The sequence below is a fragment of the Otolemur garnettii genome, unplaced genomic scaffold (assembly GCF_000181295.1).
Source record: "Otolemur garnettii isolate 467f Iridium unplaced genomic scaffold, OtoGar3 scaffold00091, whole genome shotgun sequence".
Classification (NCBI taxonomy): Eukaryota; Metazoa; Chordata; class Mammalia; order Primates; family Galagidae; genus Otolemur; species Otolemur garnettii.
In genome coordinates, this window is record NW_003852486.1 from 3,344,734 (window position 1) to 3,362,684 (window position 17,951).

At 52.6% G+C, this 17,951-nt stretch overlaps 3 protein-coding genes across 3 annotated transcripts in view; 1 reads left to right on the forward strand and 2 right to left on the reverse strand.

Moving 5' to 3' along the window:
• The window catches only part of ARHGEF11 (Rho guanine nucleotide exchange factor 11), a 116,368-nt gene extending 114,400 nt beyond the window's left edge, over positions 1-1,968 (forward strand). Inside the window, 3 exon segments of the mRNA XM_023516400.1 lie at positions 1-24; positions 250-436; positions 986-1,968. The exon segment at positions 1-24 is cut by the window's left edge and continues 75 nt beyond it. Of these exon segments, the coding sequence (XP_023372168.1) occupies positions 1-24; positions 250-436; positions 986-1,044 (270 nt within the window). The 3' untranslated portion in view covers positions 1,045-1,968.
• Positions 1,969-3,055: 1,087 nt separating this feature from the next.
• The window catches only part of PEAR1 (platelet endothelial aggregation receptor 1), a 28,970-nt gene continuing 14,074 nt past the window's right edge, over positions 3,056-17,951 (reverse strand). Inside the window, exon 24 of the mRNA XM_003795234.3 lies at positions 3,056-3,066. The gene's annotated coding sequence lies outside the window, so the exon portion shown is untranslated. The remainder of the gene's footprint in view (positions 3,067-17,951) is intronic.
• LRRC71 (leucine rich repeat containing 71) lies at positions 3,470-14,210 on the reverse strand. The gene is made up of 15 exons (XM_003795233.1): positions 13,889-14,210; positions 10,823-10,972; positions 10,475-10,603; positions 10,303-10,378; positions 10,037-10,114; positions 7,765-7,833; positions 7,428-7,587; positions 7,265-7,348; positions 7,099-7,188; positions 6,334-6,480; positions 6,113-6,206; positions 5,659-5,747; positions 4,366-4,477; positions 3,899-4,020; positions 3,470-3,652 (listed from the first exon to the last, which is right to left on the reverse strand). The coding sequence occupies exons 1-15, from the start codon at positions 14,046-14,048 to the stop codon at positions 3,536-3,538; spliced, it is 1,677 nt and encodes a 558-aa protein (XP_003795281.1). The 5' UTR covers positions 14,049-14,210; the 3' UTR covers positions 3,470-3,535.

Genomic DNA, 17,951 nt, shown 5'->3' on the forward strand with positions numbered 1-17,951 from the left:
ACCCTCAAGCTCAACAGGCTCAAGGTGAGAGAAAACAGGGCTCAGGTCCCTGGAAACCTCTGTCCTGATAAGACCATTCCCTGTGATGAGCTGTGTGTCTTCCTTCACAGGGCCCTAGTTCCTGTCCTGGACTGGGGTTCTTCCCTCAGCACACCCAGCCCCAGGGCCCAGCACAAATCAGAATGTGACCCTTTTCCCTAGGCTTGGGAATCAGAGGGTTTGAGCAGACCTTCCCTGCAACTCTTGCAGGACATGGAACTGGCCCACAAGGAGCTGCTCAAAACCCTTGGGGGAGAGTCGTCAGGTGGCACCACACCTGTAGGCAGTGTCCATGCGGAGATGGCCAGATGGACAGACAGCTCCCTCTCCCCTCCTAAGGAGCCCCTGGCCTCTGACTCCAGAAACAGCCACGAACTGGGGGCCTACCCTGATGATGGTGAGTGGAACTGGTTCCTACTTTGTACCTGCCATGGGGGAGGAGGTCATGAGCTTGTGAGGAAATGTCACCAGACACTTTGAGAGGTAGTGGTTCTCAGAGTCTAGTTTCCCTGAGTGTAACGAATTCATTCCCTTGGCTTCAGCAAGGGATCTTTTTAGGGAAACATTACAGAAGCTGCCCTAAAAATGGGACACTTAGAACTGATCCCTCTTTTCCTTGTGCTGTGGAGGTAAGGAACCAGATGGTCTCACACCATAGACCTGCTTTTATGGAGCAATTCAGAACCATATCGGAGGGTCCAGGGACATGCCTGTGCTCTAACTCAGGAAGATGCAGCATATTCCTGCTTGATATCAGGGAATGGGGTACTGACAGAACAAAAGTTTGGTCCAGTAAACATCCTTATTTAGGACCCCCAAGAAACTAGAATTTCTGGAAGGGGGGTGGGAGGAGCTACTCTAATGAGCCTGAGAACTGTCTGGACAAAACATGAAGAAATGGGTCATCTCAAGCCTGGCCAATCTTACTGTCACCATCCTCCCACAGGCTCTGACACACCCCTGGAAGACGGCACAGTAGACACAGCCACATCGCCAGGACCATAACCATCCAAACCACATCTGCACCCCATTCCTCCTCTGAGCACTGGCCTTAGACTGGGGTGCAGGATGGGGAGGCCCAAAACTTCCTCTCTGTGGGAGCCACATTGGGGAAACCAGGATCCGGCTGAGGCCTCGGGGGGGATCCGCATGTTACTTGGTCTGCTCAGACTGGAGTCAGGTGTCAGTGTCTTTTTCCCTCCCTTATCTACCCTCCAAGGCCTGTGTCCCCTTGAGCATGCTGACTGCTCCCCGCAGGCTGCCCTGCCCACACGCATGTGAGCACGTGTGCGTGTGCACCTGGATGTGCAAGTGAAAGGTGGAGGTTTCTGTGTAGACGCACTTTCTCCCTCTCCCTTTCTCGGCAGGGCTCCAGGTGGAGGCACGTGCCTCTCCTTCTCTAGGTCACTTTGGTTTCCTATAAATATGTATGTATTGTATGTGCATCTCTGCTCTATACATAACTTAGACGATTTTGTTTCTGTTCCTGGAGTGCTGGAATCTCCTGTTAACAGCTGGGCTCCAGGATCAGGGAGCCAGGCCTAAGTGTCCCTGTCCCCTATGGCAGGGAGGGCTTCTGGCCTCCAGTCCCACTTGGCTCTAAAGCCACCCTACCCCATGCAGCTGGATTCCCAGCTACTCCCTTCCTCCCAGGACTTCTTATCTTCACAAGATGGGGACTCTCTCCTATGTTCACCCTTCCCCACCCTCTCCCTATAGAGAAGCAGCATAGCAGGTACGGAGGTGGGCTTAGGGATCTGAATGCTGGAGTCCCTGAACTGCCCCAGGGCCATTGCAGCACTGGCCCCGTCGCCACCATGTCCTCAGCCCTCTCCCCAGTGAACAGAATATACACACTGTGCTAGGTGTATATATACATATATATATATATAAAAATATATATAATATATAAAATACAGATATGGAAATGACGGTTTTGCTGTTAAGATAATGTATACTCTTATTTTCTTCCTTTCATGGTTAAGGTTTTTTTTTTTTTTTAAAGAAAAGTTAAATATTCTTCAATTGTGTGTGTGTGATTCTTGGGACCACTGTGATAAGAGAAGCTGTCGCTATTCCTATGAGACTGGCTAGAGCACTACCATGACTTCAGATGTGTCCTCACTGAGCTGGGTGGCATGCAGACTGTGTTGTGCAGCACCCACCCACAAATGCAGAAGAGCAGTGGACACAGGGTGACTGGCTTTGTGAGCCGCCCTCAGTGACCTTTAGGACTATATAGGCAAAACCTAAAGAGGATCATCTTGGGCCTTGCCAAGTTCTCATTGTCATCATCCCCTTCCTGCAGGCATGGCCCACCCCCAGGACTGTAACTACCCATGTTGACTCTGTCCCTCTGCCTTCAGTGTGGGACTCCTCAAGTCCCACATTTCTGACAGTCTCACCCCAACTCTCATGACACAAGGCTCTGCCATGGGCACCAGGACTGATACAGGCACTATGCACAGTGAAGCATAGGGTACAACATCACCAAAGTTTTAGGATGGGGCACAGGGGCCACTGCAGAAGCTGGGGTGATAGTTATTACCAAGCCCCTTCATATGCTCTGTTTGCCCTGGAGAAGCAGCAGCTGAGGCAGCCAGACCATGAGGAGGCAGAAGAGGCCCACAGAGCAGCTGAGCCACACATAGGACAAGTGGAACGGGGCAGTGCTGGGTGTACTTGAAAGAGGGAAGTGGGGGCCAGGGTGTGTGGGACATGTTAGCTCTGCTTAAGGTGAGGACTAGTCCCTAGTCCCCTTGTCCTGAAGCGTCCTATGGGTTGGGAACTCCCTGGAGCCATCCTGTGCATTCTGGGCACCATGAGTTCACTTCAGTGGAGGCAGCACTGTCACACTGCTGTCTTGTTTCAAACTGCCATCCTCAGCAGGCAGTGTCATTAGGGTTCATGTTTAATGCTTGGCCTTTCCTATGTTTATGTTGAGAGGCTTAGCACCCTCTCCAAAGCGGCCTGCCAAGCCTTTGTGCTTTCTCTTGAGTTGGGGCCTCGCCTCGCTACACCAAACACCTGGAGCAGCCAGACAGGGAGAAGCAGAATCTGAGGATGGGTGTGCTGAGTCCTCCGCCCCATCCTCCCTAGTCCTCCCACCTCCTCGCCACAGTCTGTGTGTCAATCATAATCCCACTGCCAAGTCCTGAATGCAAACCTTGGCATGGCACATGTTTCCGAGGGAGCTCAGACTCCTGCCTGAGCAAAAGCTAACCCCCTGGGAGGCAAAGGAACAACACCCCAGCTAGCTGATGGCACAGGGCCTAGATCATCCCCAGTAGGACTGTAAAGAGATTCAGACCATCACTTCTCTGCCGTTTCTGGCCAAGCAACATGAACAGACTCAATCCAAATATTCTAAGTAGTTCCAGAAGAGTTTTCAGACAACCTCAACAAAGACTATACCAACACTGTACTGGGCTGACCTCCCACAGGGACAGGAAGTTCTTCTGTGGCCCAGAGTCTCAGGGAAGCAGGTGGCAGGGGTCTACGTGGGGAAAGGTGTGGCCTCCTCCTCCCTGAGCTTGGCCTTGATGGGGTCCCTTGGCAGCATCAGCTCCTGGATGGTGGCGTACGTGGGACATTGCGGGGAGAAGCAGTTTTTCTGAAAGAGGAAAACGGAGGCTGACAGCTGACTAGGAAACATTACTCCCCTAGGAATAAAAAAAAAAAATCCTAGAGCAGAGGGGGTTAAGGGCTAGGGACACTGAAAAGGCAGGGTGATGAGGATGCTGATCTTGAGGAATGGAGGTTATGTTACAGAATCAGGGAAAGCACAGGCCTTCCTTGGGAATGGGAGATAGAAGTTACCTGCAGCAGCAGCAGAAGCAAGAAAGAGACAGGGACTCACCGCCAGAGACAGCCACAACAGCCCCACGGGGCCCTTGGACACACTCTTAGCCTTGGAGAACTGCGCCTGATACTGTACTGCAGCCAGGAAGCCCTCCAGCCCCACCTCAGTGATGCGATTCCCTAGAGGAGGTACAGAAGGGTGGCCACCTGCCCCTAGCCTCCTGGCACCTGGCACCCTCAGCAGCCTGGCTTCTCTAGCCCCCCAAGCTCACAGGCCCTCTGTCCTGCTCTAATTTCCTCCCCTGATTCCTGGCTTCCCTTTACCTTTTCCATTCTCTGCCCACTGTCTTTCTAAGTCCCCTCAGACCCTAATTACCTTCCTCAGCACTCCCCTCGCCCCAGCTCCATGCTAGAGGGCCTCTGACAGCGTGATGCCCAATGGCAGGACCACATCTCCATAGAGTTGGGGTGGGATGGGGCCTAAGTGGCCCCATGGGAGGAGGGCAGGGCGGCTGGCAGACGTACGGATGAGGTTGAGGTGCAAAAGGACCTTGTTTCCTGGCATGAAAACCTTCCCATCTCGGTGCTCCACAGGCTCCAGGAGAGGGTTGACCACCTCGGTAGCCTCAGCAACCAGCTGTTAAAACAGAGCACTGACTGCCACAGGGGAAGGAGCAGCTGGTCAACAGGCTTCACTCGGCAGACCTGTTCTGACTGCCAGCTTCAGCCCAGACTTTGCCCTGGGTGCTGGGCCTTCAAGAAGCTCTTTCCTGTGCGGGAGCCAGAAAGTAACGAGTACAGTGTAACACCTGAGAGGAAGAGGCCCAGAGCACTGTGAGAGCACAGAGCGGACATCTAGCCCAGGCTGGGGATTCAGGAATGGTCTCCCAGAAGAGGTGGCCTGTGAGCTGAAATTGAGTATGTATGGACATTAGCAGATGAAAATGAGGAGAAAAGTGTCTGGGCAAAGAAAAAAAAATAAGGCAAAGGGTCTTGGAGGCATATGATGACACGTGACATTCACGTCTAGGTATTTCCTAAAACCTAGAGCAGTGAGGATGGGTTAGAGGGAGGTGACAATGAAGACAGGTTGAAAAGAAACTGACGTCATTCTGGTGAGAAATATATCATGATCCAGATGGGCAGAAACAGAGTGAAAGTTGAAAGGCAAACCCCATCTTCTTCCATGTTAACCTCTTCTGTGAGATCTTGTCTGGAGTGCCAGAGAGATTCCTGAAAGGGGAGGAGGCCCTTCCCTGCCTAGAATGTTGGGGGTGGAGGGTCCATCTGATACAGGAGGCAAAATGGGCAGACAGGTCCTTAGACAGCTGACACTGGAGGGGGTGCGACAGAGGTGACCCAGGAAGATTTCAGAAGTGAGGAGCTAGTTGGTCCAAGTTGGAAGGAGAAAGGAGGGATGGACGCAGGGACAAAGGAGAAAGGTCTCAACTATGCAGATGCCCAGGCTTTCTCAGGGAACAGACGATGGGCAAAGGAGAACACGCTTTCCTCCTGCCCAGCAGTGGTAGGGGTGGTGATGATAAGCTGATAGCCTCTGGGGACGTAGCCTGAGTTGAGACAGAGAATCCAAATGTGGGCTGCTAATAAAACAAGAGTGGAGAGTCTACCCAAATCAGAAGGGGAGAAGGGGCACTGGGCTCCAGTTGGATGGAGGGGGTGCAAGTGTGGCTAGGACAGGAACAGAGGACAGATTTGAAGGTAAGTAGCTGCTGCCACAGTATAGGACTGGAGACTACACTCCAGGAGGGGGTGGGGTGGGAGCTGTGGGCCAGGTGGAACCCTAGAGAGGTGCCTCACCTCAGACTCCAGGAGAATGCTGCGCTTCTCTTTGCTCCCGCTCTTGGTCCCTTTTCCCTTGGTTGGCTTCTGCTCAGTGATAGTCACCTCTAGGGCCAGAAGAGGAGCCAGAATGCACAGTGCACACTTCCAATACTGCCCACTCCCGGAGAGAATGGGTGGGATGAGGCAGGGGCTCCCCGAACCCTGAACTGTGAGGACTTTGAGTTTGGGTGCAATGGAAGCACCTGGGAGAGGGGCTGCCAAGAAGGGGGTTCCTTGCCTGAGGACCAGGCCATAGGAGTCCAGCCCTGAGAACATGGATGTGAGAGTGGTAGGTCAGGATGTCTGGGCTGGGTAGGGCTTTGCACATCATCTCGCTATGAGAAGAAAGTAAGACCCAGAAGGACACAGCCAAAGCAACCCCCCACATTCATCACTCAGAAAGGTGGTGGCAGAGAGGGCTGACACTTACTCCCTTTGCTTATCTTTGCGGCATCTTCTTTTTTAGGGGTTGCCTGTGTAGGAGACTGCCCAGACCCTGACTTCTCCTCTTTCTTGACCACATCCTACGGGGAAGGTTCGCAGAGATGAGGAGCTGGGGTCAGGACCCTGGGCTGTGGGACCCTTCAGTGTGGACTCCCTTCTGCCTCTCCCTCACCCACCATTGCCATCTCTCTCTCGCAACACACCTACCCCTGGTTTGTCCTTTTTCTTGGCCAGGCCCTTAGGAGCTTTTATTGTCTGCAACTTGTCCACCTTGTCAAGTGTGATACTGCTGAACCCCATCATCTGGCTCCTCTCACGGTCAAGTTTTGAGTCCGCATGCCTAGAGGAGGACGGCTGTGCTCCCAGTGGGAGGGCATGGAAGAGGAAGCCAGAGCCCCTTCCTCAGTGGAGGCAGGGGATGGCAGCACCATGCCCAGGTAGCAGTCAGGTTGGCAGCATGCCCCACCACCACCACCTCCCTACATGCTAAAATAATGGGTGGCTCCTCTGTGAGGGACACAGCTCCTCTGTTGGAAGGAAACAGCAGAGAAAATGGGTGGGGACAAAGCCAGGAGCTTTCTCCACATTGGTGGGAAAACAGCAGCTAAGTGCCAGGCACTACTGTAAGTGCATTGCATGAACTAAGTCATTTAAACCTCTCAATGACCTTTTGAATAGGTAGAATTATCCCCATTGACAGATGAGAAAACCAAGGCACAGCTAGAATTAAAGCTGGTATGTGGACCAGGCAGATTCTAAATCTGATTATTTTTTTCTCTTAACCAAACACTCTATGGCCCACAGGGGGTTCTGCAATCCGAGTCCACCCAGCAGGGACCTGGCAAACGCCCCTGAGATACAGATGAGGCGGAGAGGAAGATGGTGACTGCGAGGGAGGCCAGTTTGCTGCGAAGCAGCCTATCAAGGAAGCCGAGGGTAGGGGTCGGAGGGGTCTCGGAGGGGTCTGCTCACCGACCGCAGTCGACCCTGCGTCCCCTTCTCCAGCAGGAGCCGCCGGCGCTCCACCACCTCGGTGTGTGTCAGCTCGAAGGGGCCCAGGACCTGGGAGAAGCCGGCAGCCGCCTCAGACGCCAGGGAGACGGGTCTGCGCCAGGCCTTGCCCCTTTGGCACACTCACCTCGGCCAGCTTCAGGGCACCCTTGTCCTGGATACGGTTGTGGGCCAGGGACAGCCAGAGCAGGGAGCGGTTCAGTCGCAGGCCCTGCAGAGGCATGGAGGGGGTGCGTGGGCGCCTGGAGATTCGTCCCCGCGACTGGAGGCTCCCCCCGCAGAGCACGCACATCGGCGATGTAGCCCGCGCCCCGGTCCCCGATGTGGTTGAAGCCCAGATTGAGAGAGACGAGGGTCCGGTTGCAGCTGTGCAGTGTGGACAGCGCCTGGCCCATGAGCTGCGCACCATAGTCGTCGATGTTGTTGTTCCGCAGGGACAAGTGTGCTATCCTGGGGCAGGGGGAGGGAGGCCCAGGGAAGCACCAGCACAGCACCAATCTCCCCGGGGCACAAGGGCCATCTGGCCTGCCATCCAGGGCCCCAGCATAGATGCTAGCAGAGCAAGGAAGGGTGGGAACTAAAGAGGTGTGGGATAGGGACAAGCCCAGGTAAGAGGGTGAGTCTCACGTGCTGTCTAACGCCATGAGCTTGTGGTAGGACTGCTGCTCCAGTGGGTTCCCCTCCAGAGACACCTTCCTGAGGGTGGGGGAGATCTGAGAACCAGGAGGTATCACTGAGGCCAGGTATTGGGAGAGAGGAAGTGTGGGTCTGTGGGGAGCAGCTAGAAAATCAAGTATACCCCAAAGTAGGAATCATATGTGACAACTCCCCAGAATGACTTGGGTATGGCTGTGTGAAAGGGCCACTCCCCAAGTCGGTGACCTGTGGTACAGTGGTCTCTAAGATGGCCTTCAATTACTCCCACCTCCTGGTATTCATGCCCTTGTGTAGCCCACTCCAAGTGTGGGCTGCACCTAGTGACTCATTTAGGGGGTGCAGAGTGGGGAGGAGAAGACAGGTTCCTGCTCTCTGCCCAGGTTAGAGTGCAGTGGTGTCACCACAGACATAAGGGCTCAGCCTCCCACCATACTAGGTTTACAAGGTATAAATCACCATACCCAGCTGTGACTCATTTCTAATGAACACACTATGTTAAAGTGAGGGGAAGGGTTTCATCCTGGGTGCTCTGTAGCACTCTCTCAGATGGCCAGCTACCATGCTATACGAACACTCAGACAGCCTGTGGAGAAGGCCAGGGCCAGCCATACAAGTCAGCTTTGAAGCAGCACAGAAGTCCCTGAGTTGACCCCTGAGATCAACTGTAATGCCCAAATCAAAAGCTTTAGGGCAAACTCAAGACAGACCCTGCACCAGAATCACCTGGTTAACCTACACCAGGCTGTCTCACAAAAATTATGAGATACTATAATGTTTGTTGTCTTAAGCCACTAAATCTTTTTTTTCTTTTTGAGACAGAGTCTCACTTTATTGCCCTCAGTAGACTGCCATGGCGTCACAGCTCACAGCGACCTCAAACTCTTGGGCCCAAGTGATTCTCTTGCCTCAGCCTCCCAAGTAGCTGGGACTACAGGCACCCACCACAATGCCCAGCTATTTTCTTTCTTTTTTTTTTGCAATTTTGGCTGGGGCTGGGTTTGAACTCACCACCTCCAGTATGTGGGGCCAGAGCCCTACTCCGAGCTACAGGCACCACCCTGCCCAGCTATTTTTTAGAGATAGGGGTCATTTGCTCAGGCAATCCACTCGCCTCAGCCTCCCAAGTGCTGGGATTATAGGCATGACCCACCACACCCAGCCAAGCCACTAAATCAGTGGTTCTCAACCTGTGGGTCGCGACCCCTTTGGGGGTCAAACAACCCTTTCACAGGGGTCGCCTCAGACCATCAGAAAACACATATTTCCGATGGTCTTAGGAATGGAGACACCAAACCAGGCGGGTCCAACCACATGCAGATACACCCACATAGGAGTAGCCAGCGTGATCATCGCGCCAACCCCATCACATACACCCCATACAAATACTGCAATGAAAATAATTTTATGGTTGGGGGTCACCACAACATGAGAAACTGTTTATTAAAGGGTTACAACATTAGGAAGGTTGAGAACCACTGCACTAAATCTTGAGGTTAGTTTGTTACACAGCCTCTCCAAAAGGCAATGGCTTCTCTAACAGCACTATGACAATGGTCTCGAACTCCCAGCCTCCCACTAGCCAGGCATGGTGGCACACATCTGGAGTCTCCACCACTCAGGAGGCTGAGGCAGAAGGATCACTTGACCCCAGGAGTTTGAGGCTATAGTGATCTATGATTGAACCACTGCACTCCAGCCTGGGTAACAAAGCAAGGCTCTCTCAAAAAAAGAACTTGATTACATTTACCTGAAAGTAGCTTATGACTTATTTTATTGTATTATTTATAAGATTAATTCATGACGGTTATTTTTCTGCTAGCTGAACCGCTTCTCATTGCTGTGATGGGATAAAATATGTGTTTCTTGGTGTTCTCTCCAGGGTGCTGGGCATTTCCAGCTGGAGGAGACATAGTCCCTGCCCTCAAGGAGCATCTACCCCACCCACAGGAGCAAGGCAGCCTGCCAGTGGAGACACAGAACCTTCAGGGAGGGAACTATGGTAAGGGGACTGGTGCAGCGGACATGGATGAGCACCAAAGATTGAAGGCTGGGCTCTTTGAGGTCTGGGGTGGCCCAAAAAAGGGGACCCAGCTTCTTGTCTAATGGGGGCTTCATGATCCAATAGACACTGACTGTTTCCACAGGGATGCAGCCCAAGCCCATAGGAGCCACCCTTTCAGCTGCCCTCTGACAACCCACCCAGCAATGCTGCCCAGGCCCTGGGACCTCCCTCTCTGCTGACCTGAGTGTGGGTGAGCAGAGAGGCAGGAGGGTGATGAAGGTGGTCAGGGTGCTATCGGTCAGCCCCACTTTCCACAAGCTGGCATTGGGGGGAGTAGATAAACGTAGAGTTGGGGCATCTCTCACTGGAAACACCCCCCTCCTCCCCAGGACCACTCACCTCCCCACAGTCCCTGGGGTCCTCAGTTCCCCTTCTGTTCCCTCTTCCAAACCATCAGTAGCCCATACCCCACGCTGGCCCCCCACCCGCCCCCGGGTGCCCCTCACTTGATGGCCTGTAGCTGGCTAAGGGAGGGCAGACATTTAGAGAAGATGCCCAGGATCCGATCCTCGACCTTCCAACCTGCAGCCAGGGAGGAGGAAGAGGAGGAAGGCTCTCAGGCTTGGGAGGGGCGGCCAGGGAGGGGCGGCCAGGGAGGGCGCACAGAGCGGGGCTCACCGCGGATGTAGATTTCCTTCACTGACTTGTTGTCCTCCGGCTCCAGCTCCACCTGGATGGTGGGCCGGAAGAACACGTATTTGCTCTCCAGGCTGTTGAGGCTGCAGGACCCCGACAACCGCTGGTCGTCTGGAAGGCGGGGGTGAGGAGAGGGGACACGATCCGGGGTTGAAGTACACCGCCTGCCCGCGGGCGATGCTTCCCCGGCCGGGCTCGCCTCCTCCTGGGTTGGACAGGTACACAGCACCTGCCACCTTCGCCCCTTGGAGCCTCCCCGGGCTCTCACACAAGATGATGATGCCCTACCTCTGAAGGGCGGCTGCGGACGGACGCCTCGCGGTCACTCACCTATGGCGGGTTTTTCGGACATGGAGGCGGACGGTACGAAGGTCGGGTGGGGGCGGGGCCTGGTGACAACCTTGGGGAAGTCCGTGTAGCCCGAGCGCGTGCAGAGCTCGGCGAAGTCGTTCTCCAGGACCCCGGTGCACTGGTACTCCTCTGCGGGGCGGGGCGGGGCGGAGCGGGTGCGGTGAGCTGGGCGCTGCCGGGCCGGGGCCGCCAGGGGGCGCCCGAGGTCCGCGTCCCAGCGCAGACCAACGTTGCTGCCGCCATTTAACACGTGCAGTGCGCTGGACCGACCCCAAGAGGAAGCAGTAGGGCGGCAAGAGTTGCGCCCGAGGCTGCAGCAGTGCCTCATTTAGGTGCTGCCAACCGGCGCCAAGGGACAAGCCCACCACCCGCGCCGCTCTCCCCCTAAGTTGGACCGCTGCCTTCGCCGGTGTTAGCCCAGCCTGTGTCCCCTCTCTGCTGGCGCTGCCCAGAGTCCCTCGGAGAAAGCAGCGCAATTCCTCTCGCTCCCACGCCCACACGCCGAGTGAGCCGGGCGCGGACTTTGATTTGAGAAGCGTGTACGCGGCTCTCCCTGGGACGGCGCGTTTTCGGCTTCCGGAAGATCAACTCAGTCCTAGCAACTCGGACGTGCCGCCACGTCCGGTCCCGAAGAAGCTTTGCAAACCTCAAGTGTCTGAGTCTCTAAGAGAGCCCTGCTCTAGCCAGCTTCTCCCGTGGGCACCCCAGGAAGAAGTGGTTCCTGGAAAAGGGGCGGGGTCCCTGCCAAGTGCGGAACAGCCCGGACCCTGAGCCTCGCAGCCTCTAAGCAACACCATGCAGGCCACAGGCAGCAGGTGGCAGTAGAGTACCGGCCCTGAGGGTGTGGAGGGACTAGCAGGACCTCAGCTTAGCAAGTGTTGGGGCAGAAAGCAGGGAGGTTTGGGGTTCCTGGGAAAGGGGTGAGAGGCGCGCCTTTCTCCTGTGTGCAGTGGTCAGCGGGAACCCAGGCGCACAGCTGGATACACCTAGCGGGTAAGGCATAAGGAGGCGGGGTGACCCTGGCAGGGCTGGCCCTGCACACTTCCTGACCTTCCCAGACTGTTAAAACAATGTCCTGGGCCTCATCCCCAGAAATTCTGATTCCATAGTCTAGGTGGGGCCCATGAACATGCATTTTTAACAAGCTCATAGATGATGCCAAAGCAGCTGATCCAAGCACATCACCTTGAAAAGCACTGCTGTAGATGAGCCTTGTCCCACAGACCTTTGTGCGACAGTGGGATCAGACCTTGTCTGCTTAACGGGGTATAGTTGCCTAAAGGACAGCACAACTCCTGCTCTCTTCCCTGCCCACACTCCTAACTGCTAAGGGCCTCCCCCTCGAAGTTTCTTGAGCAATAGAAACCATCATATGTGATTTCCTCTAAACTGAGATGCCTTCCTACATCACTCTCTACCTAACATCTGTCCCTGCCACAACATGACGCCTGCTAAAGCCTCCATGACCTCCGTGGTGCCCTACCCAGGGTCCTCATCACATTCTACCCCACCTCTCTGCTGAGACTGCTCAGGTTTCCCTGCCAGCTTCTCCTCCTCTAAGCCTCTCAGAGACTGGTCCTGACCCCTCTCCTCTAGTTTCACTCCCTCCTTGCTTGGGAATCCCTTTCATTCCTAGGCCTTAACTACGTCAGAACATCAGCAGCTCTCAAAGTAATATCTCCACCCCTAACCTTGCTTCAGCATTCCAGACCCCTGTGTCCCACTGCCCAGCTGGTATCACCTGTTGGAGATCCTCCCTTATACCCCCCTCCTGCAGGCTATCCCATCTCCTTAAATGGCACCTCCACCCACCCCACACCCCATCCAGAAACCTGAGAAGATTTCCTACTGTGTCCCTCACCCCCACCCTGTCCAGTCTTTCACTGACTCTTCCTATTTCTGTCTCTGAAGTGTTTCTCCCAGGAACCTAACCCATCCACCCCTCTCTATCCTCACTGCCCTATCCCAGCTACCACTGTCTCTGGGCTGAGCTGCTGACATCTCTCTGCCTCCATTCTCTGCCCTTTCCACTCCATTTGTGTGTGTGTGTGTGTGTGTTTATCGCATAGCAGACTCTAGATTGTCTTGTCCACCCTTCTAGAAGATGCTTATCCTCCAGCTCTCATAATTCCTTCTTCCCAAACACCAGCACTGACAAGGAGATGGCCAACGTGGAACAATCAAATCCTTTTCCCAAGTTGTTTTAACCTGATTCCAGGAACAGCAAGTCCCTTAAGGAAGGCAAAGCTTGCAGATTTGTATCAAGAAGTCTTCCAATAAATTCCCTTTTGTGCTTAGAGTTGGATGGGGTTCTATCACTTGCAACAAAAAGAACCACACCCCTACTTATGCATTCTAATTGTTTTCTTTTCCCAGCGAATGTAAATCCATGAGGGCAGGACTGCCCATGTTGTTATCCTCTGTATCACACCTGGCCCCAGAGTGGGCATTGGAAAAGTAATTCTTGAGCTGAGCTCAGTGGCTCAGGCCTATAGTCCTAGCACTCTGGGAGGCAAAGGCAGTTGGACTGCTTAAGCTCGGGAATTCTAGACCAATCTGACCAAGAGTGAGACCCTGTCTCTACTAACAATAGAAAAACTAGCCAGGCACTGTGGTGGGCTCCTGTAGTCACTTGTAGTACCCCATACTTAGGAGGCTGAGGCAGGAGGATCACTTGCCCGCACAAGTTTGAGGTTGCTGTGAGCTATGATATCATGGCATTCTACCCAGGACAACAGGGTAAGACTCGGTCTCAAAAAAAAAAAGGAAAAAAGTAATTGTCGAGTAAATGAATGAACATCTATAAAAACTTCTCAAAAACACCGCCTAGCAGTCTCCCTTTGTCCTCTCGTCACCCTTGGGCCTTCCATACACACAAAGGTTGTATTTCTCAGCATCCCCAACCGGAGTGTGGGTTCTTTAAGATCAAGTTCAATTCATTTACCAAGCTGAGGTTCAGGAGCTCAGTCGGCGGAGCTCAACCTCAGCAGCGAGTCGCGGGGTGGGACGCAGCCTGGGGCCCATCTCCCCCCAGCGCCAGCGTACCGGGGTTTTTCGGCTCCTCCTCGCCTACAGGCGGCAGCGCGGACACCGGCTTCTCCTTGGCCGCGCGCTCTCCCTTTTTAGTCACTGACCCGGACGCCTTCTGCGTCCCCGGACGCGGGACCCTGGGCGAGGCCCCGGGCGCGCCGGGCTCGTTCGACATGCTGGTGCTGTCCGCAGCGCCTCGGGGATCTTGTGCAGGCGGATTGTTAGGACAGGACTCTGTGGGGTTCACCAGGGGTGGCGGAATCAGGGGTCTCTGTTCTGCGTCTACTGACCAGATGCGACCAACCCGCGACGGCGTCACTTGTGTGTCCCTCTCCAAGACAACCGCGCGCGGCTGGCCGGTCCTCGGCGAGGTGGCAACCGCAGAACGCACGCGCGACCAGCAGGGGACGCTGCAGGGTCGGTGCAGAGCGTGGGGAGAAGCTAGCCAGGCCCTGGGGAGGAGCTAGAGCAAGGAGAAAGGCCGTGGAGGGGCGGGGCGAGGGCGACCCGAGGTCCCAGGGGCAGGTGAGCCCGGTGGAGCCAGGCCTGGCCGATCCTATGCTGCAAGTTGGACTGGAGCAGCCAAGGGCCTGAGACGGGCCGTGACGGACAGCGATGAGTGAATCCAAGACCGAACCAGAGGGGCAGGGCCGGGATAGGGTGAGCGCGGACAATGTAAAATCACCCTAGAATTGAGCCCGAGAGAACAGGGAGAGCTGAGCATGGTAAGTGGGGACATGGCAGATAAAGACACTAGGAAGGGAGAGACCAGATGAAGGCAGATTCACCCTCCAAGGTACACCCGCCTATCCTGGAAAGAGAGAGCCCCATCCTGTTGGTGTGAGGCTAGGTTCTATTCTCACCCCATCTATTTAGCTCCCTGGAACTCTGTGCTCTCAGTTAATACGGTAATGAATTGATGAGCCACACTCCTTAAAAATCTGGAATTGAAAGTCATCACCTATCAGACCCTGACAGTTCTGCCCTCCTGGCTCATTTGAGTAAAGGCAAGATCCCGCCATTTGCGGTTTCACACCACTACAGTAAAGTGGATATCGCTTCAAAGTGAGTCACCCACACTTTTTTTGGTTTTCCAGTGCATATAAAAGTTATGCTTAACTGTATTTTGGTGTATTAAGTGAGCAATAGCATTATGTATGTTTGCAAGTACATATTACTTCATTTAAAAATGCCCTCTGAGCCCTAGGCAAGTCATAATCTTTTTGACACATCCCCGGTGGAGGGTCTTGCCTCGATATTGATGGCTGCTGAATAATTGGGTGGTCACACCCCCTTGCTGAAGGTTGGGGTGGCTGTGGCAATTTCTTTTCTTTTTTTTTTTTTTTTTGGCTGGGGCTGGGTTTGAATCTGCCACCTCTGGCATATGGGGCGGCGCCCTACTCCTTTGAGCCACAGGTGCTGCCCATGTGGCAATTTCTTAAAATGACAAGAATGAGGTTTGCCACATGAACTGACTCACAAAAAAGTTCTCTACAGTATAGGTACAGGAGGCTATTTGATGACATCTTACACTAGAACTTCTTTCAAAATTGAAGACAATAAGACAATTCTCTCAAACCCTTCAGCTACCTTAAATTGGTTTTTTGAGGGGGGTTGTTTGGTTTTTTGTTTGTTTGGTTTTTGAGACAGTCTTGTTCTCTCATCCTGGTTTGAGTGCAGTGGTGTTATCACAGCTCACAGCAACCTCAAATTCCTGGGCTTAAGTTATCCTCCTGCCTCAGCCTCCCAAGTAGCTAGGATTACAGGTACCCATGAACATATATGGCTAATTTTTATGTTTTTTGTAGAGGCAGAGTCTCCCTCTTGTTCAGGCTGGTCTGGAATTCCTAACCTCAAGCGATCCTCCTACCTCAGCCTCCCAGAGTGCTGGGATTGCAGGCATAAGCTGCCATGTCTCACCTTTGTTAACTGTTTGTACAATATAATATTGTAAATTCTTTGTTGTCATTTCAACAATGTTGGCAACACCTTCACCAGGAGGAGGTTCTATCTCAAGAAATCGCGTTCTTTGCTCATCCCCAGGAAGCAACTCATCCAATGAGCTCATTCATTCAAGTTTTTTTTGTTTTTTTGGTTTTTTTTTTTGCAGTTTTTGACCAGGGCTGGGTTTGAACCCACCACCTTTGGCATATGGGGCCAGCACCCTACTCCTTTGAGCCACAGGGGCCACCCCATTCATTCAAGTTTTATCATGAGATTATAATAATGAAGTCACATCTTCAGGCTTCACTTCTAATTCTAGTTCTCTTGCTGTTTCCATCACATATGCAGTTACTTTCTTCTCCACTAAAGTCATTCATGAGGGTCAGAATCAAATTCTTCCAAACCCTTCTTAGTATGGATATTTTGACATCTAATGAATCATGAATATCCCTAATGACATCTAAATGGTAATCCTTTCCAGAAGGTTTTCAATTTACTTTGCCCAGATCCATCAAAGGAATCACTATCTACGGCAGCTATAGGCTTACAAAATGTATTTCTTTTTTTTTTTTTTTTTTTTGTAGAGACAGAGTCTCACTTTTTCGCCCTTGGTAGAGTGCAGCGGAGTCGCTCCAGCAACCTCCAACTCCTGGGCTTAGGCGATTCTTCTGCCTCAGCCTCCCAAGTAGCTGGGACTACAGGCGCCCGCCACAACGCCCGGCTATTTTTTGTTGCAGTTTGGCCGGGGCTGGGTTTGAACCTGCCACCCTCGGTATATGGGGCTGGCGCCTTACTCACTGAGCCACAGGCGCCTCCCACAAAATGTATTTCTTAAGTAATAAGACTTGAACATCTCAATTGCTCCTTAATCTATAGGAATTCTGTAGAATTCCAATTCTATTGGAATTGACATTGTGTTAGTGGGTATGAAATCAACATTCATCTCCTTGTACATCAGAGTCCTTCAATGACCAGGTGCGCTGTCAATGAGAAGTAATATTTTTAAAGGAGTCTTTCTTTCTGAGCACGAGTTCTCAACAATGGGCTTAAAATATTCAGTAAACCGTGTTGTAAACAGATGTACTCTTATCCAGGCTTTCTTGTCCTATTGATGGGCCATAGGCAAAGTAAATTTAGCATAATTCTTAAGGGCCCTAGGATTTGTGGAATGGTAGGTGAGCACTGACTTCAACTTAAAGTCACCAGCTACATTAGCCCCTCACAAGAGAGCCAGCACATACTTTGAAGCCAGGCATTGACTTCTCCTCTCCACCTATGAAAGTCCTAGATGGCACCTTATTCCATTACAAGCTGTTTAGTCTACATTGCAAATCTGTTGTTTAGTATAGCTACCTTCCTCAAGTATCTTAACTAGATCTTCGGGATAACTTAGATAAGACTTGAAATTTTGTCGAGCTGAGCATGGTAACTCATGCCTATAATTCTAGACTCTGGAAAGCCAACGCAGATGGATTGCTTAAATTCAAGATCAGTCTAAGCAAAAAATAGAAAAACTAGCTAGGTGTTGTGGTAGGTGCCTGTAGGCCCAGCTACTTAGGAGGCTGAGGCAAGTGCCTCACTTGAGCCCAAGAGTTTGAGATTGCTGAGAGCTGTGATGACACCCCAGCACTCTATCCAGGGCAAGTCAAAATTACTCCTTAATTCATGGACAGTGGAATGGATATTGTGTCAGCAGGCATGAAAATAACACTAATCTTTGTCCATCTCCATCAGAGCTCTGGGGTGACTTTAAACTGTAAAGTCTTAGTCAGGTGTGGTGGCTCATGCCTGCAATCCCAACATTCTGGGAGACTGAGGTAGAAAGATCCCTTGAGCTCAGGAGTTCAAGACCAGACTGACCAAAGTGAGCCTTATCGCTACTAAAAATAGATAAATTAGCCAGGCATTATGGTGGGCATCTGTAGTCCCAGCTACTCAGGAGGCTGAGGCAGGAGGATCACTTAAGCCCAGGAGTATGAGGTTGCTGTGAGCTAGGTTGATGCTGTAGCAATCTACCCAGAACAGCAGAGTGAGACTCTATCTCTGGGGAAAAAAAAATTAATGTCTTTCCTTCCTTATGATAATATTCTTTCCTTAACCTCACAAACCTTAAATCTTTTTTTTTTTTTTTTTT

Excerpts from the sequence above, each read along its gene's own strand:
- LRRC71 (XM_003795233.1), bottom strand. The coding sequence starts at position 14,048 with ATGTCGAACGAGCCCGGCGCGCCCGGGGCCTCGCCCAGGGTCCCGCGT. Across the intron at positions 6,207-6,333 it reads AGAAAAAGGACAAACCAGGG|GATGTGGTCAAGAAAGAGGA; the intron begins GTAGGTGTGTTG and ends CCTTCCCCGTAG. Across the intron at positions 3,653-3,898 it reads TGTTGTGGCTGTCTCTGGCG|AAAAACTGCTTCTCCCCGCA; the intron begins GTGAGTCCCTGT and ends TTCCTCTTTCAG.